This window comes from Rhea americana, unplaced genomic scaffold (genome assembly GCF_003343005.1).
Source record: "Rhea americana isolate MKP2758 unplaced genomic scaffold, rheAme1 scaffold_5, whole genome shotgun sequence".
Classification (NCBI taxonomy): domain Eukaryota; kingdom Metazoa; phylum Chordata; class Aves; order Rheiformes; family Rheidae; genus Rhea; species Rhea americana.
Genome location: NW_028186645.1, coordinates 8175971 through 8198216, shown reverse-complemented (window position 1 = coordinate 8198216; position 22246 = coordinate 8175971). Strand labels below are relative to the sequence as shown.

General features: G+C 40.0%; 1 protein-coding gene across 6 annotated transcripts in view; it reads right to left on the bottom strand.

Moving 5' to 3' along the window:
* FOXN3 (forkhead box N3) overlaps positions 1-22246 on the bottom strand; it is a 168469-nt gene that overhangs the window by 111078 nt on the left and 35145 nt on the right. For all 6 annotated transcript variants that reach the window (XM_085317562.1, XM_085317565.1, XM_085317564.1 and 3 more), the window contains exon 2: positions 19455-20011. In XM_085317562.1, coding sequence (XP_085173688.1) covers positions 19455-19997 — 543 coding nt within the window. In that variant the 5' untranslated portion in view covers positions 19998-20011. The remainder of the gene's footprint in view (positions 1-19454; positions 20012-22246) is intronic.

Sequence of the window (22246 nt, the reverse complement as noted above, 5' to 3'; positions counted from 1 at the left end):
GAAGTTGTGAGAAGGGCCCAAGAAAAGCATTGATCTGCCTGCTCCCTTCTGTGGTGCCTTTACAAGCTGAGGGTGACCCTTGGATGAGCCCAGAAAGGCTCAGAAATAGCACCACGGGAAGAGATCCCATGGCCTCAACTATCCCTCAAACGGAGCCAAGAAGCTGCAGATAATGCCTCAGCGCAACGGCTGCAGAGAGCACAGGTGTGACTGCACCAGCAGCTTGGGTTTTACACAAACGAAGGCATTCACTGGCTTTTGAGCAGATTTTCAGCTCAACAACACAYCGCTAAATGGAAGGAGCTATATTTGAAAACACTGATACCTCTGTTACCGGATGTTTCATTCACGAGCAAGATAACAAGCTCGCCTTCCTTCGTACAAGTAAAATGCCTACCGATTTAAATCAGGAGTTCAAACACCACAAACAAGCAAGGCAGCTCTGGACTCCCACTCATGAGTATACAAAAGTCAGAAAAGTCTTCTAGTTTGTAACCTACACCCTCGGCAAATCTGATTTACTGACATGGACTACCCACTCAAGGGATCTCCAGCAGGTCCAGGCTCCTGATCCCACAATGATCATCAGACATCAAAACCTGGCCCTGGAATGATTCTGTATCATTGCTTTAATCAGAGTTGACCCACTGTTACATGGTATCATGTGCATAGCCGGTGCACTGCTCCTCCTCCAGTAAACAGGCGCCTACATGCACCTTAGCGCATGCAGCATGCAGAAAATCACTGTCTGCAGCCTGCAGCAAATCGGGTATATCACATTAACTTCCCACTATTCTGATAATAAAACTTCGTAGATGTTGCATTATGCCACCTAACTCTGAAAGTCACATTTAGGCAGTATGTATCTCCTTGTTCAGTCCATATGCAAACTACTCTAATAAACCTAATTAAGCTGCTATACAGAAATCCTGCAAGCAACTAAAGAAAATGTCATTAACTGCCCTTAAACAATACCTCACTCATATATAAGGTACTACCATGCCGTTTTATGGTAGTGCCTAGCAACCCTAGACATTTCTCAAAGCTTTTCTATGCTAGGCAAAGTACAGACTTCGAACAAGAAAGACTTGCACTGTTGTGGAGGAACAAAGTTTAAGATCAAAGAGATGCAGCAAGATTGGGCAGGGAAGTCAGGATTGCCCAGAAGACAAGCCTGTCAGCATGAAGGGCTGACACACAACAGTCTTGAGGAAGATGAGGTAGTAACTAGCATTAATAGTACTAATTCAGTTTATAACATTTCTGTATGTATGTCGAAAGTGTAATTATCCCTAGCATATTGAAAAGAAAATTGAGGGAACACAGAAACAAAAGAATATGGAAGAAAGAAGTTAAGTGTTCAAGGTCACCTATAAAGTCAATGGCAGAGGCAAAAGTAACATGCCTCCAGACCAACAGCTGGTTTAGTGGGATGTGCTAATTTCATGTCAAAGGAGCATTCATTTTAATATCCACTGGTCATCTGATATTCTTAATGTTATCACTGGTTCCAGATTATACAGCTGACAAAAATATAAATTGCTTTTTCTTACAGATATATAGTTACACAGTATCCCATTGACAATTTTTAAACATAACCTTTCACCCAACAGACATTCAAAAAATTATTCAACACTTATATCTGTGCTAAAGGTTTAAGGGTCATTTGTTGTCTGCTAGTATATTAATGATGAAATAAGCCAGTCAGTGTATTCCAAGGGGAAGGGGTTAACAGCTAGCAGAGTCGGGTAGGAAGGAGTATGTTGAACTAAATCCATTAGCAGTGACAAATAAAAATAGAAATAAGGAAGACCTGACAAAAGCTAATGGATTTGCACCATTTCCCCCTATAACTGTTTATTTAATTTAGGGTTTTTCCTTAGATGGTATTTAATATTGTTTCACACGATGAATTGGGGGAAAAAAACAGGCACTTTGATAAATCGTTTGAGAGGCTGCCTAGATATGGTGCTTTTAAGTGTCACTATGTTCTTTAAAGAAACACAGCTGTGTTTCTTCCTGAGCTATGCTCAGCAGCATCAACAGATCTTAGTCACCTGCAACACACACACACTAAAGTAAGATCTGTTTCTCCTGTAACAGAGACTTCAGTGTTACAGCTCACATTGTATCAAATACAAATTACTTCTGCTACTCAAGTATGCATATGACTCCAAACTTCTGGCTCATTTCTACAGTAAGTTCAAAAATGTTGATTTTTGCTCCCTCTCCTCTTTCTCATGGCTGAAAAACAGAACCTGGAAAGCAAATCACTCCCCTCAACGCTGCAAACACCTTACAACACGAAGCAACTTCTCAACTGTATTTTGAGTCTTAATCTCTCTTGTGTATCACATTTGATCACAAATTCATCAGAGCAGGGCCTCCCTCCAGGAGCCTCAAACAGCACAACTGTGAAAACCCAAACTTCACAGACTTGTAAAAGTCAGACACTTCACTGCTACTTAGTACCTTTGTAAACACCCTACCCAAATCCTCACTCCTCCCAAATGCCAGGCACAATTATGAGGTTCTAGAAAACCTCATRCATTAGTTAACACGGGATTTGAGCAAGCACCGAGTAATGGGGGCAAATAAAGGTAGGTCTACTACAACTCTGCGATTTAGTTATGACTTAAGAGAGCAGTCTATTATTTAGTATTACTAACAGTACATCAATAGAAAGCAATGCCTTCAGGCATGCCGGTAGAACCTGTTTACCCCAAAAAGGGAACAGGTCGCTCTGCGCAGCTCCTTGCRTGAGGCAGAGGGAGGTAACAATGTCCCCTGTCTATAGCAAAGATGCCCCCTCTTAGGCACTGAGCACCTTCGCTGGGCCAGCATGAACACCAGCAGCGAAAAGGGCTTTGAGTGTTGGCACAGACACTTCCCAGCTGCACCTCTGAGCCCAGGGCTGCTCTCCCACTGGATCACCGTGAGTCTGAAAATCAGCACTCATGATCCAAAGCTTGCACCATGCTCGGCTGACTAAAATTGCAGTGTCTGTGGGACCAGGCTTCACGAACCTGGTGGGATTTGGTATGTTTATTTTAACAGAAAACAAGCAAGGAATTCCACACAAGCTACACCAGTTAGAGACCTACAAACTAAAAGGCATGGAGTAGCAAATCCATATCAGGACTGGCTGCAGAGGAAGAGCACTGCCACCTTCTTCTGCACAAAGCTGGTCCTGGCTTTTCTGGAGAAGAAGCCATAAAAGCCTTCCCAGAAGAGGCAGAAAATGCCAGTCATACACACCTTGATTACATCAAAGCCTTCCAGTGTGGGGAGGATCTCACCTCAGAATTGCAAGAAAATTACATATTCAGACAGACACTGAGAAGTGGATCAGTAAGATGCCTGCCTGACTCCACCGACTACCATGTTGTTGGCCACTTAAAGATACCCTCCTAAAATCCTAGCTTTAACTACTGAGACTGCCTTCTAGCCACAACCACAGCAGACTGGACTAAACTTCTCTTTCACTGCTAACCATATGCATGGTGGCTGTGTGGCCATCACAGCAGCCCTCTTTGCACCAGCTCTGCAAATTCACATCTCTTTCTACAGCTCAGCTATGGCTTGAGTTACTGCAGCCCACACTGTACACAGTGACATAAAGCCTCTTCCAGCTTGATCCATGGCAGGAGACACTTGGGGTTCTTCAGACCAACCCAACATTCACTCAGTGTTACTATACAAGCAAYCAGGACTCTGTACATACTTAGCTTTGGCGCAGTGTGTCTATCCATCCTCACCACACAGGCACCAAGCTCAAGTCCCTGTTGCCCTCACAGTATGGGTCCAACTTTCTTCCCCTTTGGCCTCCTCACAGATGTACCAGCATTGACCTCACACAGTGCCAACARCCCAGGAGTTTGGGCTCCAGCCCAAGAGGATAACCATCACAGCCATGTATGTGAAGGTTGGTGAGGGGGAAGCAGTGAGAAATCGTATTTCTCAGCACAAAGAGGTGGTGGCAGGGGGAAAGAAGGCTGTGTTGCAGGGTCTCATCAAAATCATCYTTCTCATAGTGAGAGTAATTAATTTAGAGGTACTTATATTTCCTTTGATTCTTTTTTTTTTTTTATTTTAAGGTCCACTATAGCAGCATAGGTTCGTAAGAACAACAAGAAATGAAGTTGCTTAGTCTTCAATGTTTTATTCACAGTAAGATTAAATAAAACTACAAAGATTCCCCCCATTTTTTGCTCTACACAGCATCTGAAAAATCAATTTGACCATTATCACTTGGTTTTTGTTTGCTTGTCCTGGATTTTTAGATGCCTGTATTTCATAATCAGTTACATGTGTTGCAATTAATAAAAGACTAAAGCAGCAGATGCAACAAAAGCTTGGCATGAAGAATTTCTGCAGTGTGAGCCACTGAATCAAGCATGTTTTAAAAGGGATAATTAATACTGCATTTCAGCTTCCTTGAGGACCTCCACCAGCAAAACAGWTTTGAAAAGTGTGTAGATAGTTTATTAAACACGGCAAAGTGATTACATTACAGAATTCTGAGAGACTCACCAGCAAGCGTGGACTTAAAGCAAAAAGATGAACATTCAGATCAAGACTTTTCCAAGGTAGCTAGAAAGTCCCTCTTCAAAACTTACGGCTTGGTAAGAATAAGATTCACAGGTTTATTCATGTTATTTCCTGACTCTATGCATATTCTTCCTCTATCTAGAAGTCCGCTTCATTTTCTAGCCACTATCTAAATCCCACAGTGATTTTGCTATTTCATGCAAAAAGTAAAGGAAAAGCAAGTTTCCTCAAATTCACAAAAGAGAATTGAAAACATGTGACAAAAGCAGCAGCAGAGAGCCAGCCTGTAAACAAACTGAAACAAAAACCAACTGAAATAGGACTCAGTCACTGCTTGGAGTGCTCTTTGGTCTCCGTTGGTAAAAAACAGGAYGTGAATACCAGTCACCACGTGTGGCAAAGAGGTTATTCAGAAYAGCAAGATCATGCACAGGCTGGGTCTTTTACCCTGTAAGGAAAGAGTGAGAGGAAGGCGGGGGGGGGGAAGCTTTCAACCCCCACACCACAGCCCTGCCTACTTGGGTTTTCCCCAGTCTCTTTTTAATTTTGTCTTACAAGCACTGGTTTTCAAGTGTACTGTTCACAGACAACTTACCCATGAAAGAGGGCTGCACTAGAACCCTGCGCGTGCTTTCATCATCCTGAAACAAGCAGAAATGCCCACTCCTTAGAAAAAAGATATTAAGGAGAACCTAAGAATCCTCAGCAGCCCAGAGAAGAGGGACTGGTGCAGCTGTTGAAAGGAAAACTGGCTACAAAAAAATTCAAGGATTACCGGTGGGCTTAAGTAGCAAAACAARAAGCTTGGGGCAGAGGAAGGGAAAAGGAAAGAAGATGCTAGATTCTAGGTGGAGCCCAGAAACTTCTGCAATTTMGAAGAGTCATATCAACTTCTACATACGGCTAACTCACCTTCTTTGCCCCTCCCACACATCAGTGTTTACACTATTAGCTATTGCTCATTCTAATTATAGTATACAAGAAAGCTGCTGATCAATATTGCACAAGGTTATTAGTGTTTAGCGATGAAACATGAGTGTAAGAATTTATCTGACTCAACATGCCTGAAGTGGAAGGAAATAGTGAGAAACAACTTCTAAGCAAACTCTAGTAATGAAAATTGACAATTCATCCGACAACTTGGTGCTGTGAAGAATTTTGAAGTATCACGGTAGAGAAGATTTGTGTTATTCTCTAAGGGACAGAAAACTGTTTTCCTCAAAGTTACTCAAGATCAGATGTGCCTTTGAACAGATCTACCCTCTAAAGGACAAGAAAATCTCATTTGAGGATGCCCAGGTGAGGCTATTTTGATGACACAGGTGTCATGCAAACAGGCCTGCTGTGACCTGAGTCACTGTTCCAGATCTTCTGTGATCTTCTTCTCCATCAGTTTCACACAGGAAGCCTTCATGCTCGACGCACCAAAAATAGCAAAAGTTTTACAAATGAAAATTGTGGTTCAAAAAAAGAAGGTTGCAACTTTTTTCTTCTGCTAAATGCAAATGCACTTTCAGAACAGTGCAATGAGTAATTCAAAGGATCTCACCCTGCCTATTCTTTTTACAGACAGATGAATATTTATAGTGCCATTACTAGATGTTGCAAAAGGGAGAACTAAGAGGAAAAGAAACAAAATTAGCAAGCATAGTAATAGGAAACAAATAACCTAAAGGTGAAAAGTAACCAAAAATAATATACAAATTTCCCTACAGAAAATGCATTAGGAAAAGAGGTCTAAGTTGCTGAAGGCGTATCCAAAGATTATTGAAAAGGGAAGATGGGGGACACCTAATCATTAACTCCATCCATGCAGTTGAAGATTAAAAACTAGGGRAACAGCAATCTTACATTTTAGATCTGCATAACACACTAACCTTTGCTGAAAAAGCAGTAACTTATCTTTGAGCATGCTAGTGGTGTAAAAATCTGCTATCACTTGCTTCACAGTCAACAAAAAGAGGAAACCAGATGCACCAGCTCCAGAACGACAGTCTGCGAAACTGTCCAAAAGTTTCTTGTCTTGATAATTGTATCCATCTAGCATAAATCTGCATAGTATACAGGAGGACTTCTGTAACTGCTCTATTTTTGTCACAAAAGACTCTACAGGGAGGTAGTAAACATACCAACGACAAAAAGAGAAGAAATTTGACTGATTACAGCTTTATCCTAACCTCCAGAATCTGGCCTTACTATTGCCAATTCATGGCATTTTGCCATACTAGGATTTTAGGTATAYATGAAGTCGTAAGATACTGCAAAAGTCACAAAAAAAAAAAATAATAAAAATGCTAACACTTCCATTTTCCTCTGTTTCTGCAAAAAAATCTTACAGGCTCTGACACAAGCCCCCCACTCCATTACTCCAATCCTCTAATCATCCTCATAGCCCTATGCTGAGACTCTCTCCAGTACTGCCATGTTTCTCTTACACTGGGGAGCCAGTATCATACCCATGTGTATTTTAAACATACACACACAAAGCCACTAACTACTTTAATCTAAAAATCACATACCCCAAAACACCCCTACCCYTCATCTGGATAATTACAGAACTCCCTTCTCTTGGAAACGAAAATATCTATCTGCATATAGGGAGAGAAAGAGTTACAACCTATTAACAGAAGTGAAGTCAAACGTGGCTTAAATTGGAAAGCCATTTAAACTCTGGAATTGTTCTACTGTTTAAACTGATGCCAAACAATATGAATTGACAGATAGTCAAAACAGGAAAAAACAAAAGTGTTACTGATGAAGCAAATTCTTGCCCTTTTTAATGCATTTCTAAATTAAAAAATTCAGAGTGCAAATTTAAAAACAAGCTTGTGAATCCTATCTGATAAAAGGGGTGGGGATCTAAGTAGATATGGTATGGAAATGGATAATGCTATCAATAATTAAGAGATGGACTCACATCAGTCAGTTTAAGACCAGACAAATGAATTTCTGGCATACTAGACACTAGAAGGTGAGAGAGAATACAGTGGTGGTGGAGGAGCAGATGTTAATTAGCAAAAGTGGTTAGATCAGAAGCATGTTTACTTTGAAATCAAACTAAGGCAAGTATATTACCTAGAGTTAAAAAGGAAAAAAATAAATAAATAAAAAAGAAAGCAAGATTTATCCTACAGTTTCAGAAATATAAGTTAAAAAAATCAATCTTTTCTGAATGAAAATTTTATAATCTCAAACAAGAAGAATGAGATAAAAGATTGTCTCTTAATGGAAAGGGTCATAATTATGTTTCTGCTTTTCCAAATTCAAGAGTTCTCAGCTCTAAAAGCCAACAGCATATAACACATCAAAGTAGACTAGTTAGGCCAAGAATACTGAACTTTATTCCTGAAAACAAAAGCATCACTGTCTAAAAAGCAGAGAAGTCTTGCAATTATTTTAGCAAAATCTGAGAAAACAGACTTAGTCAAAGGGGAAGCATTTTACTGAATTCTAGGCGCTGGTTTGTTTTGAAAGAACAAGAGAGAGAGTTCAGGTTAGTATCTTAATTTATCATGATCTGTTTAGATTAATTGGTAACTATTCGTGGCAACAGAACACTTGTGTCCTAAGGAAATTTTGCACAGGCATACCACTAGGACAGCATATTGCCTTCCCAGCTCAGAGATGCAAATGGACAGAAACCTTTGTGTGACAATCCAAATCCAAACTACTTCTTGCTCTCATGTATCTAGAAGGGTTTTGAGGATCTAAAGAAAGCAATATGGCTATGTAAGGAGTTAAAATATAAATGAAGATAGATAGATGCATAAATAAACAAATTCAAGCAGAAAAGGAGGTGCAGTCTGAAGAATAAAATCTCATTTGTCTCAATAGCTGGGAGCAAGCACTGTACTAAGTCTTCAGTGCAATTTGTCTTTTTATGACAGCTTCTTTCCTGTTTCTCTGCTGTGCAGCCAAAAGTCTAAAAAGCACTAGAACTCGATATAAAATTGTAGAAACAAATCTATCCTCTTTTACAACAGCAAATATTTGTATATTTAATGCTGAGATTTGGGTAAGAAACACTCATTTTTAGAGAAGGAGGAAGAGAGAGAAAACTCAAACAAGCTATTGCAGTAAGATAATTATATAACAATAAATGTGTTGTGTTAATTGCCAAAACAGGAAAAACCTTTTGGCTACTTCAGAACAAAATATGCAGTGCTGAAAGCCAGTGTCTGTTTAGTTCCCAATCATCTCAGCCACATACTGACTTCCTAACTCCCAATCTTTCCCAATTAAATACTGAAAAATCTCCATTTCTTAGGGCGCACTATTCTTCATACCTTAACTATGCAGGCAAACCAGCAAATTATTTACACTATTCATCTAAAACTTCTGAGTCCTAAAGCACTTCAGGCAGGCTGGGATGATGTAAGAATCATATCATTATTTTCACTTAAATGTACACATAAATTTTCTCTCTCAAGGGGAGTCCTGCAGAACTAAACACATTTTGACCCAGGAGCTCTGAATTATTTTCTCTCAAAGGCAAGGTGTAATTCTAGCTCCATCTAAGCCTGCAGCATGCAGTTCTTAAAGCTGTCAAACATTTCTCTCCAGAAGTCTTTTATGTCATCATAACAGTAGTAAGGATCCCTGGAAATGCAGTTATTCTGAATTAATCTAGGGCTAGAGATGCCCAAGCACAGTCAAAGCGAGACAAAGGTACTGAGGAGAATCTTTGAAAATACAGCTTTTCTGTATGACAAGGGTTTTATTCCTAATGATTAACCATGCAAGAACCATTTAGTTCTACACAGCAATTGAAAAAAAAAAACATATCAAACTGCAAAACTTCTGTATTTATTACATTCTACATCACTCACCCATAACCTCATAACAGTGATGTTTTMCCCCTTTACCCAAAAAATGCATACATGAAAATTTGAGATTAAGTATCTAGGTATCTAACCCTAGCCTCATATTAACCATCACACTGCAAGATGCACTGTAGACATTTTATTTACTGTAAAATCAGAAAAACATTTGCAATAATTGCCTCCTCTCAATGAGTACCTTCCCATAGTAGGCAGCCATGGGATCTCATAAATACAGCTCTGGAGCAGACCCTAATTTTCTACTGATAGCTTGAATGAGTGTGAATTCTACTGTTAGCATTCAACAAGATTCTCTGATGCAGAACCTCATAAACAGGTTTCTGCTCCATAGACTGCCACAGTCACTTTTTAATGCTACTGAGGCTTCCCTATATAGATATCCATTCATTCCTCTGCTTATCAACTCATTTCTCTGCTTACCAACTATCTTTTTTCAGCAAGTTATAATGGTATTTCAAAATCYGGTCAGTACTTAGCTAATGGTAAACAGTTACTGTTCACTACTGCAATGAATTACAGCAATTCAAGATGCTGTAGGTAGTGTTTTAGTATCTTAAGTCAGTGGCTAAGGACAGCAGCTTGGTTTCTTTTCTACTGTAGCAAAGAAAAACCCACTCATATCTGAGATCCTTGGAATGAGTCCTCTAACAAATTCCTACAGCAGTTCCCAGGATGAAGTTTCCATAACAGCCAGAAATGGAAATTGAAGAACATAACTTAAAAATTACAATGTACTGTCTCCAAAATGACTATTATGGATCAGTGACTAAGACACAGAGACATCATTTATGGCTACAACTTCTACTTTCCACAGCCCTCAGACCCTATTCTGACAGTGTTTACTCAAGAGTAAATCAAAAGTAACTCTACTGAAGTCAGGAGTTCAAACTGGTGGGAGAAAGGAAGAAAACAAGTAACATTGCAGGCTAAAAAGGGCCAAGAGAGACCAATCAAAAATGCAAAGGGGGAAAAAACATTTTCAGGCCAAAGTAGCACTTCTTCACTTCACTTCTTCCTCCCTATTGATTCTTACATGGCCTCAACCCTAGGTCAATATGAGACCACTTGTATCTACAAGAACTTTAGGACTTAGTGGAAACAAGTTGTGTCGCCAGTATGTAGATCTTGTCAGTGCCCAAAGCCTGTTATAGATGTGCTTAGTCTAAGGAAAAAAATGCATTTTTATTGCCTTTACAATAATTTTGCCAAATGATCAAACACTGCAGTGATGAGTATGGTTAATTAGAGCATGTGAACTCCTARGTGTCTTGGCAATTCCAGTCACTTGATCAGTAAGACTCTAAAAGCAGGAGAAGAGGAATCATGGAAGAAAATCTCATTGTGCAGTTATAGGACTTGCTATTTCTGCACTTCCCTTATTTAATGGGGAGAATCACAGTGAACTTCAGTTCTAGACACTAGTTTTGCTCAAAATGAAAATGTGGCAAGAAACTCTCAGAAAGAACAGCACAACTAAGGTGTTCTTTTCCCTCATCTGTATGGCCAGTTAGTCAAAGCCCAGCGAGACACTACAGAATTAATAAGGTCCCAGCAATGGATTTTAGATTCGCTATCTAACATCAAGCCTATTTCTCTTAAAATAGTGACCTTTGCCCCTACAATTAAAGAAAACACAGAACACAACCAATGTGACTGAATTCTTCCGAAGCAAAGAAAACACACAGAAGGAGCCAAGTCAGGAAAGCTAAAGTGGAAGAGTTGTAAAATCATTCAAACAGCTATCCAAGATCCATTTTACCTTTAAAGATGTTAGAATGCAAGCCTCAAGGACAGGCGCTTGTAAGTGCATCTGAAAGGACTGCTGKTTTTCTCTTGCATGTCAATTAAGCATTGACAGACAATCAATTTTGGCACCTCTTCTCTCCCTCAGTCTGCCTGTATTAATTTCAAGTCTCCACAATAGACCAGGTATCCATTTTGGCCAGTTCTGAGATGCAAGAGGAGGTGGAGAATAGTTGGGAGAGGGGCTTAAACTTAGCAGGAGTTATTATTACCAATGATAGCTATTAGCAAGCAAAACTAAATTTTTATTTATTTATTTATTTATTTATTTAGCTTCATGGCTAAAACTGAGATACTCAATCACAAACCAATTGCCTTTTCCAAAAAAAGCAAAAATCTCATAATTCTTAATAAATTTATTCTTTGTAACAAACTAACTTAAATGAGAACTACCACAAAGTCATCAAGATTCACTAGTGCTTCATTAAAGCAAACTTTCTTCAGTATCTTCTTTCACACAGAAATCAGGAGGCTTATACTTGGTTAAAATACCTTACTAGGAATCAAATGGTAAGAGCAAATACCTAACGGGGGAAATCTTAATTAGTTGAAAGAATACACACAAGCATGCAGCATAGTCCTTCTCTAAGTGCTTACTGAGCAAAATTTAACCAGAAGCAGCCATGTGTCTTGAGGTTTTTGTTTTGTTTTGGGTTTTTTGCTTTTTTTTGTTTTTTTTTAAAACAAATCTGTGTTCACTTACACCAGGACTGAATGCATCAAAATACACTGCTTTGTTACAGCTACATGCAGGGCTTGCATGATCAACTTGTGTAGCAATGTTCTGCCCAGTCCTGAAATGACAGAAGTCAATTCCTGCTAAACACTAAGCCGCTGTTGATCAACACACAAATACCAACAAACTAAATTAAATATAGAGTCACATGGGGTTCCATTTTTGTAACGATTTCAACATGTGTTATCCCTGACTATTCATTTATTTTAAGCAGTTTTGTCGTGAAAATACAGTAATAAGACAGTTTAAAATAACTGAGAAGTAGCAAGTATGAGTGCCCTGGAGACTAGACCTTATTAGTAAGAATTTTTAGACCCCAGCAGGCCAGATGTCTAAATACCTTTACTAGAAATGCAAAGCTGTCATAGAAATCTTCTAACACTTCAGCTACCTGGGCTAGTGGGTGGAACATACCACCTGTCTAAAATGGGGGCAAAAAAAGGGAACTTCTTCAGCAAGTTACAGGCTTCCTCAGGCTGTCTGAACAGTATTTTCAACAGAACTATTCTATCACGACTGGATCTTTTGAGCTCTTTTTCAAAAGATCTTCACCAGCAAAATGAAGCCTAACAGCACAACTTGCTCTTCTATTTCAGCCAATATAAAATAGTTCACTTCCCTTTTAGGCAAAAGAACAAGGAAGTCTAAGGGACACATATTTTGTAATTAAAATGGATTCTTTGATGTTTCGGTGCAGATTGAAGTGTGAGACAAARCAGAGACTGCTTAGCAAGGTAGCCAGCCCAGTTAATCTTTAATGCTCAGCCACAACTGGTAGTGCACTCTCTGCAGTGCTATCGGTGCTCAGAGACATTTCCTAYGCCCCGCTATAGGAGCTGCATTGTAACTCCCCAAGGTTAGCATTTGTTAACGGACACGTAAAGCGTTCCTGTGTACATACTTCARCCTGAGCACTGGTGAGGCCTGCTGTGCTCAAACCAGAGCGTTGCCTCAAGATTTGTGCTTCGTTTGTTGGCAGTAACAACAGCAGTTTGTTAGCTCTCGGGAATTAACATAGGTGGTGAATGAGAAAATAAAGGCAGCTTCACAGAAAAGCTTGACAATTGATTTTATGGAYACCCCTCCTTAACAGGCCCCTACTGTAATAGCTTTTTAGAGGTTGCACAGCACAGCTCCACACAGAGCCATCTCTGCTGCCAGTATTAAGACCTCTGGGCAAAATAAAGAAACAAACCTTATGAAGTAAAGAAAACATATGCTCCTGCGTGCACACAGCCCTGCACAATTTTCTTAAGACCATTTCATGCATATCACAATGGCATGCATGTGACTAAGCATACAGCCAGCCCTAGTGCTTTAAATGAAGCTTGCATTTCTGAAGTTCAGAGCATGCCCATGTCACTCCCCTTCTACTCTTACCTGTAGCTAGATCAGCTCACTGACCTGACTGAATACCATGGGCATCATTTCATATTGAACAAAAGGGAGTTCAGCACTAGGCCTGTGCTGGGACCTCATCTGACCATAATGATCATGAACTAAGTAGAGAACTGAAAGTAAATGTTTCCAGCAAGAAAAAGCCTCCAATTATAATTAACCTTTTCCTCCTCATGTGGTCCTAGCCTTTACCTTGTGGTAGGATCTGTCCATCAGGTACTTTTACACCTGTTCTCAGTTCAGTTGCCAGTCTCCATCTGGCCTTTCCTCTATAAGGATGGTCTTGCCCTCTTTGGTAATACCAACCTAAGGTATTTCCCAACCTTCAGTGCTCCCTCAGTCACGTCAGCACAACTGTCTGTTACACTGTGTTGTGACCTAAATCAGGGAATTAAGCTGAAAAGCAACTCAAAAATTAAAAAAGAAAACAAAGAAGTCCAGCTGGCTCAGATCTCTGACCAGATCCCCAGCTTGCCAGAGAACCACAAAAATTGTGTCAGGGCAGTGCTGGGACAAACAGCTAGAAGCAAGCAAGTTATGACTACTGCTAAAAAATGGGTTAATCAAAACAACCACAGCCCAAGTCCAAGAGGTGAAGGGCAGCTTGTTCCCGCTTTCCTGTCCACGCTCTTTCAGTGCTGCTTAACACATTTTTATATTGTATCTTCTGTGGGTTAGGAGCACACAAATGGCCACTAACTCCAGTTTATTTAACCAAAGTAATCAGGACAATGTGGTAGGTCAATCAGCTGTCAATGTACAACAAAAACCATTTCAGTTACCCAGAGAGCTGTCTCCCTACCGGCTATGTTAACTAAGAACAAGATAACATAAATACCCTGGATATAAAGTTCAGAGGACCCTCCAGATATCGCCAGCTCTTCAAAATTACTTGATAAAGAACTGATTGTGCTCTGTGCAGCTCTAAACTAGATAATTCAGGCAGTCTCTACTGGAATGAGCATACTATAAAGTAAAGTGAACCATCTGGAAGCCAGGGAAATGGAAGCATATTCCTTTCATACGCTGCTTTAGGAAATCAATTATTTAAATATTCTGTATAATTTCTTGCTTTTGCACTTTGAAAACAAAACTGAATAGGGTTCAAGAAAAGCTCTCCACAAACTGACATCTGGAAGACTCATATTACAGTAAGGTTCTAGARACTTTTATGATCAAGTCACTTCTTTGTTTCTCCACAATGAGATGACCTGCATTTCTCTAAAAACCAATTTGGAGAGAAAGTTTCTGATAGCTAGAGAGCTTTTTAATATGGCAAACTAGGTTACAACAAAATGGATTTCAAATCAGACTAGACAAATTTCAGCTCAAAACCACAGCATTTCCTTTTAACAATTTGGATAATTAACAGTTGGATCRGCTTATTTAGGGTATTATTTTATTAATGTAGTCAACACCATCTGAAGTCTTTAACATGAGTCTCAGTGTTTTTTGTTTTTTCTTTTAACATTTTAGCTCCACTAGACATTATAAACACAGTGAGATTCTCCTGCTTGTGTTATTTGGGTCAATCTGGGTGATAACAATATTAAAACTGGAAGAGATCATTTCTATCCCCAGAGTGCCAAACAGCTTTCACAGGAGATCTTCTCAAATGACGTTAAAAGAGAGAAGAGAGAGAGAGAGCACTGTCACCAGTCCATCGCCTTTGTGTATATGCAGATTGGCTTAAGAGATTCTAATAAAGAACAATCAGGCTCCTTTTCCTCTCACTCCAGCTAGCTCTCATCTTTCCATAGGGTTTTACTTGCCAAAAGCCCAGACAATTATCACACCACAGAAAGAGGACTTGCACAGGACAGAATTGCAAAATGCCTCTGTGCCTTGCACCAGGTCCTTCCTGCAAGGACTCTCCCCAGTGAGAAAGGCTACAGAAAGGCAGCACATGAGACAAGGACAACTTTGAAGCAGGCTCTTTCAGAGCCCTAGGACTGCTCAGGAGTCCTCAGATCCCTGATGTCTGGAGCCCGCTCCAGACAGAGGAGGAGCCTGGCTCAATCTCCATGACCCAGTTATGGACCACGTACTTCTAAGAATAACTTCTACATCAAGTGAGGAGAATTTTATTCTCCCATCCCCATAAACATATCCCTTACCCTCATTACATTTTTATTAAGATGTTCCTCAGCACAAGTGCCAAACAAACCTTTAGGAGTCTTGAATGTCTTCAGTGTGCACACAGTCAGGAGTATGTGTGCATTTCCCTTTCTCAGACAACACAGAACAGACACAATGAGGAACCTTCTTGATAGCATGGATGTCTAAAAAAGCCTGGACCAGGGAAAAGACATCAGAATAGTAGAAAGGTGCACAAGACAAGAGTCCCAGCTTTTATGACTGTGTGCCTTTAACAGAGAATATAAAGAAGCCTACTGTGTCTATTATTCATTCTCCTCATACACTTTTTTGATAATAATGACCGAGAAAGTTTGCATTCATTAAAGGTATACACACACCCTGAAAATACAGTCTTACCAGTCTTTTTCAAAACAGGAATCCCTATGCAACTAATATGAATCTTCAAGGAGAAAAAAAAATAGGGCTTATAACAATCTTTTTTCAGCAGACCCTTAGCTTCAGCAGCTAGTGGGCGCAGCTATAATTACAGCAAACCTACATAATGCGCCTGAACTAGCTTAGCCCTTTCCCTGCAAGCAGAGAAGCTGCCACATCAGTAACTCCGTTGCTAGGGCAACTGCTTACTTTCCATATCAACTGCAAACTCGTTGCTATGGAGACACATATACAAGAAAAATTCCTCTCTATAGCCAAGGACCAGATGGTAGGGAAGTCAGAAAAGTCATGGGCTAACGCGTTGTACTAAATGGGACATAAACTAGAGGACATTTAAATCTTTATGTTCACAATAGGATTAATCTGAATGACTGAATTCACAGGTCCAGCAGTATAAACAAAGCCAGGGAACTCCTCTTATACTTCCCATCATGTGATGCTTTATACTCTGGCCAACTATTATTAAACTGCTGAGCTCAATGCAAATAAGTTTGTTCTGTCAAGGGCTCAGCATTTTCCCTTCTTCAGCCTTTCTCACTATCTCACTGCAAGAGATCAGCCTCACAGCAAAGTTACATGAATAGACACTTTGTAGGGCTGCCAGGTAAGCCCGATGGTGCTGCAGTTGAAGTCTATCATTCAGGAAGAGCAGCAATATATAAACAAATCCTGGGAGAAATATGTCTTTTCCCAGCATTCCACACATCAGACCTAAAAACATCAGAACAGGCAAGCTGAAACCTGAAGTGATGCAGTTTGTGGGTCTTTTTTCTGCTATGAGGATCTCACAACAGGAAATGCAAGCATTCCTATGCACTCATAAAAAGCTACATACTATTAATTATAGATTTAGCCCCATGAATATAAACTAGCRGAGGCCAAGACTGAGAAAACTACTATGCTGAGGGGATTCAAAAAAGAATTAAGTGTTCAGCAGAACTTTTTTTAGAAAAGCGATTGCTAAAAGACCATACAAACAAACCCTGGAAAGCACAACTATGAGAGGAAAAGCTTCTAGCTTTTCACAATGTGTCAACACACATCAACTAGCAAATGCCTGCAATTCCCAACACTGATTAACTCCTTCCCCCCATACTGTACTTGTTTCAGAGCCTATCTTGTTAACATTTTAAGATTTGCTATTTCCTAAATGCCTTTTCCACATCAAAAGAGAGATTCCAAACCAGCAATTCGCTGAGTTTGCCTAAAACCTGCAAGAATTCTCATGAAATAATACCTTATATAAGATAGCGTTTCTCTTCCCCTTCCCCAGACCCCAGCTCTAAACATGTAAATCTGGATGGCATCTCTGGTTTACATCTGAACAATTTAGGTGCTCTCTGTAAGGTACTCAAATCAACTCTGAAGCAGAGAGGGTGGTGTGCCACTGTGTATTTTTAAAGCTTCTAGGTAAAGTTTGCTGCTTTCCAAGTCTGCAATTAGCTGTCAAGCACCTGATTCAGCAATCCTAACTGAGTGCCAATTCTGCACTCAGCTCCCAGTCTGCCACCTCTCTTGGCCTAGGACACAAGAGGAAAAAAAAAAAAAAAAAAAAAAAAAAAGTAGAGTATTTAAAAGACCTGGCTGTACGCATTCCAAATGCGATTCTCATCTCAACTACCTTAATACTCGTAACCAGAAGCATTACTGGGTAGTTATTAGGAGCTTAGGAGCACAGAAGGACGGAAAAAATTGTTTCTCATAGCCTGGGCTTTTCCAGGAAAGAGTAAARCCTCACCTTGTTATTTATATAGGCATGAACTTCCACCACACCTTATTATCTAGCTACATAACCACGGCTCTAATCATGAATTCTAGATGTAGGTGACCAGTCATGCATTGTGTTTCTTCACTTCCCCACAGACAAGTGCTTCATGGTACTGTTCACATGATCTCCAAAGACCGCTGGATATGACAGATATACATAAAACCTAGTTCCTCATAGGAAGGAAACTGCAATCTAAAYAGTCAACTTATAAACAGAGGAAGAGGGATACAACAAAACACAAATGCAATGTTAAACATATGCCTTGCCAGTTACAATATTTTGTTTTTTTTAAATGTATTGTTAAAGTTTCTTATGGTCTGGGATAGGATCATAGAAGCCTGGTGTGGCACTTATTATTGTCTTAGATCCAAATAAAATTTAAGACTCCGGTTTACACAAAACAAGATCCAGCTCGGGAACTGGTTTTATAATCTCATGCACAATCATTCACAGCAGCTAATTTATAAAAATTCCAACACACAGTGTGTGAGCTCCAATATGTGGATGGTGGATTTTAGGGGATAACATTAAAAAGAAGTATACCATTTAAAAATAGTAAATCTTCAGAGATAAAAATATAATCTAAAAAGAAAAGCTGTTAGTTTAGGGTAACATAGGATTGTTCCTATAGATTTACTTTAGCTTCTGTTCCACGGCATTTAAAGTTAAATCACACCTAAAATAGGGAGAACAGCACCACCAGCAGAAGTCTAGTTTCAGGGTAACGAGTTACAAGACAATCACGGCATTTAATTCACTCGACTTCTGAATTTCAGTTCATCTATTGTTTCAGTCAGAAGAAAGAAGAAAGCTCATTTTCTGGTCTTCAGCCAATTTTAGAGAAAAGCAGTCAGTGATGTGATTTTACTTGCTATTTATTTCACTAACCTGTGAGAAGGACTGTGAAATTAATCTGCAGGTTGATATTTTTCTCAGTTTACTGATACTTTGCCAAAGATTCATCCAGACCACTGCTTCTGAAGATTGCCCCCCTTGGAAATTGGTAACTGTTCCCAGATAGATTTATGCAAGAGAAGGTTATGCAAAACGCTGCCTCCACTGCTGGGTTCATTTCCCCATTCCCTCACACACAGCCTCCTCCTGCAGACGCAGCTCAACAGTCAGCAATGAAACCAGACAAAAACATCAGAGACCCGAAAGCAAAATCTGTTCTGCAGACTTCTGCCACTGCACTGTTCGCAGAAGCTGCGGAAGCCCAGAGTTTCCAGGGGATGGTAACTTTTGCCTTTGATCGAAGGCTTCTCTCCTCTGTTCAGAGAGTTTCTCTAAAACCTGCCTAAAACAGGGAACAGGGTATTTTTGTACACACGGAATGAAGCTTCAACATCAAAATTCAATACTACGTATATTTGTTTCAAAAAAAGAAAAAAAAAGATTACAATACAGACCAGAGAAAGAGAAATGGACTCTTACATAAGTCATACCCCTTCACTATACATTTGTATAAGCCAAGAACAGCAAGCAGCCTATTTATAACATGATTACATTCATCTAGTATAGCTGGAAACCATTACCACAGCATGATAACTAAAAACAATATTTAACCACTATGCATGAAGACACCAGCTGGGGAGAAAAGAAAAAACACACACACAAAATACTTTCTTACAGATGTCTAGACAATGAATTTAATAAAATCAGAATGAGCCACGCTAAAGAAATGTTGGCTCTCTGAATATAATGAACTACATTACCAGGGACAGCATAGTGCATATTCTGCATTTTACTATTGTGAATACATTCTAGGATTAGCAGGTGAATTTTCTCAGAGCCAGATAAGTTTCTATAGTCCCAAACTTACCTGACTTCTGTCTTTGTCCACTTTCTTAAAACACTTATTCAAGGATAGATTATGTCTCACAGAATTTTTCCATCCAGTGGGTGCATTTGCAAAATAGGGAAAGTGTTCCAAGATCCAGTTGTATATATCCTTTACAGGCAGTCTTTTGGTTGGCGAGTCCTCAATGGCCATAAATATGAGGCAGCTAAAGGAATAAGGAGGTTTGCAGTTGGGGTTCTGCTTGGCATCATAGGGCATGTCAGAGTGAGCAGGAGACGGCGGCGTGTCATCACCGATGTCCTGAACTGGGCTAACACTTCTTAAGACCGAGTCCCCAAAACTTTTCAGCAAGTTCTTGCTTTCATGTAACCAGTTCAAATTAGTTAGTTCTTCATCTTCCATGGCCCCTTTATCTAATCTGATGGCAGGCAAAGAGAAATCTAGGTCCTCATCATCGTGAAGTGCCTTTGATAAATCACTATCTTGGTAACGCTGGCTCAGTCCGCTGGGAACGCTAATTCCTGAGCCCTCTGGCTTCTTACTGGGAGGCATGACTGGACCCATTTAGACAGAGACTCCTAGGATCGCAAATCCAAAGAGGAAAAAGAAAGAGAGAAAAAAGTTAGCTTATGATAAGTTACAGCATAACATTTTGAACAGCTTTTCCTCAACCAGTAACTCAGCCTTTTGCAATTTATATTAAAAATGACAGACTTGCAAAAATGCTCATCCAAAAATGTTGAGTAAAATAATCTAAAGCTAGGAAAAGTAAAGAAATTTCAGTCAATTGAATAATACTGTAATTCTGATATGCCTCAATTCTGCATGTACTTGAAGCCTCACACAGAAAATCCTAAAGACACTCCTTTAATGATGAATATGTGTATCAAATCACTGAATACGCCAATCATATCACTTTAATAAGCACACAAATGTAAAAAAAAAAAAAAAAAAAAAAAAAAAAAAAAGAATACGCCAATTATATAACTTTAATAAGCACACAAATGTAAAAAAAAAAAAAAAAAAAAAAAAAAAAAAAAAAAGAAAAGAAAATAAAGAAGCTTAAGGCCAGTTGCTTTAGATTAAGTTCAGCTGTTTCACTTCAGAGGACAATACACCAGCACTGTGATTAAAGTCACTCTGGCTAAAGGCACAGAAAGACAAGCACCAAATCTAGCTATAGTCACAGTTGCAACAAAACTTATAAATTATAGCACAACTCCAAAACGAGCAAGGGTGGGAGGAGAGAAGAGGGAAAGCAACACACAGTAGTTTTGGGACCAGGGCCAAGATAGAGGGAAGCAAGCGCCAGAGGAATAGAGCACTTTAAAAATGTATGTAAACAGAGTAGATTTTAACATAAGCTGAAATGTGTTTCAAACATGGTAGAAAATAGAGTCCGGAACGAATGTTATGATGTTTAGCAGTGACCTAGGAGAAGTATGATGAGCTGCTGAGCATACTGGACTAGCAGGCCCCAAGGGGGTAAGTGTGATCGGTAATAGTCAGAAGGACTCAGTCCTTCAGAAGTTGTCTGTGCAAATCAGCAGAAACAGACAGGACTCAAAACAACTCCACTTCAGAAGCAGGAAGGGTATTCCCTTAGTTTTCCCATCATAAAAGAAAACTCCGAAAGAATTTAGGTCTGGAGAGGTGAATAGCAGTGAAATAAAAATTGGTAAGAGTTAATAATGAATTTCAAAACTATAAAGCCCCATGCAGAAGTGCTCAACAAGAGCAAAAAGATTCCCTCTATCTATTTGAAAGTCATACAGTCACGCGCTTAATATTGGAAATAAAGGGGGAAAATTATAGGTAGCAGCAGAATTAACCCCATATGTAGAGAAAAAAAAGGAAAAGAGAAGAGAAAGTGGCCATTCTGGRTAAGTGAAAAGACTGTATTTTAGATGTTTCAAAGGGCAAAAAATAAAAAAGGAAAGCCACTTCAGCTCTTTCTATAAATACTTTAAACAAAAGCAGCCATTATTAAAACAGAAACGCATGGAACTTCCAAGTACGTTAACGCACACAATCACTGAGCAAGATCAACCACCGTCTGTGGTTTTAGACAGACAAGAATCTGGAAGAGGAAAAAATATCACGACAGACATAAACACCGGGAGGCCAAACTTAYGCAGCTCCCACTTCCCAGCTCTCCGGACAGACTCCAGTAGCCGGGAGATTAACTCGGCATTACCCGGCGCAGGGGCGCAGGCAGGGCTTACCCATCCGGCAAAGCCAACCTGGACTCCAAATGGAACTTCTGTCCCGCGAGCTTCCRAACAGGGAAATTATATGATGGCTGACAGTAAAGTAATTTAATTGCACAGTTGCTATGACAACCTGCTGCTCTCTTTCTGTTTAATTTGCTTATTTGCCAGGATCTTCCCGAAGGGCCATATCACACCGTCCTTATTTATTTATTTATCCTTTAGGCAGAAGCCCTCATCGGTGCTAGCGGTGACTTCCGCTCGCTGGCCGCCAGCACGGCCCGGCCCGGCCCGGCCCGGCCCGGCCCGGCGCGGCCCGGCGCGGGGCTCCCGCCCCCGGCCCGGCCCTGCCGCCCCAGAAACTTTTCCACAGCCGCGGCCCAGGAGTTTTCCACTATTTGAACGGGGGTGTGTGGGGGGAGGCGGGGGGAGATAAAGAGGAATTTGGCATATATTGTTATTCGCCATTCGTAGACAAAGAAACACCCGATCACATGAGCGCCCGCAGTTAAGCAAACGTTTTTAATCTGCTGCCAATTAAGGTTGCTCCACCAGATATGTAAATAGCCGCTCGCCGCCGAGCGCCTTCACACCCGCCTGCCC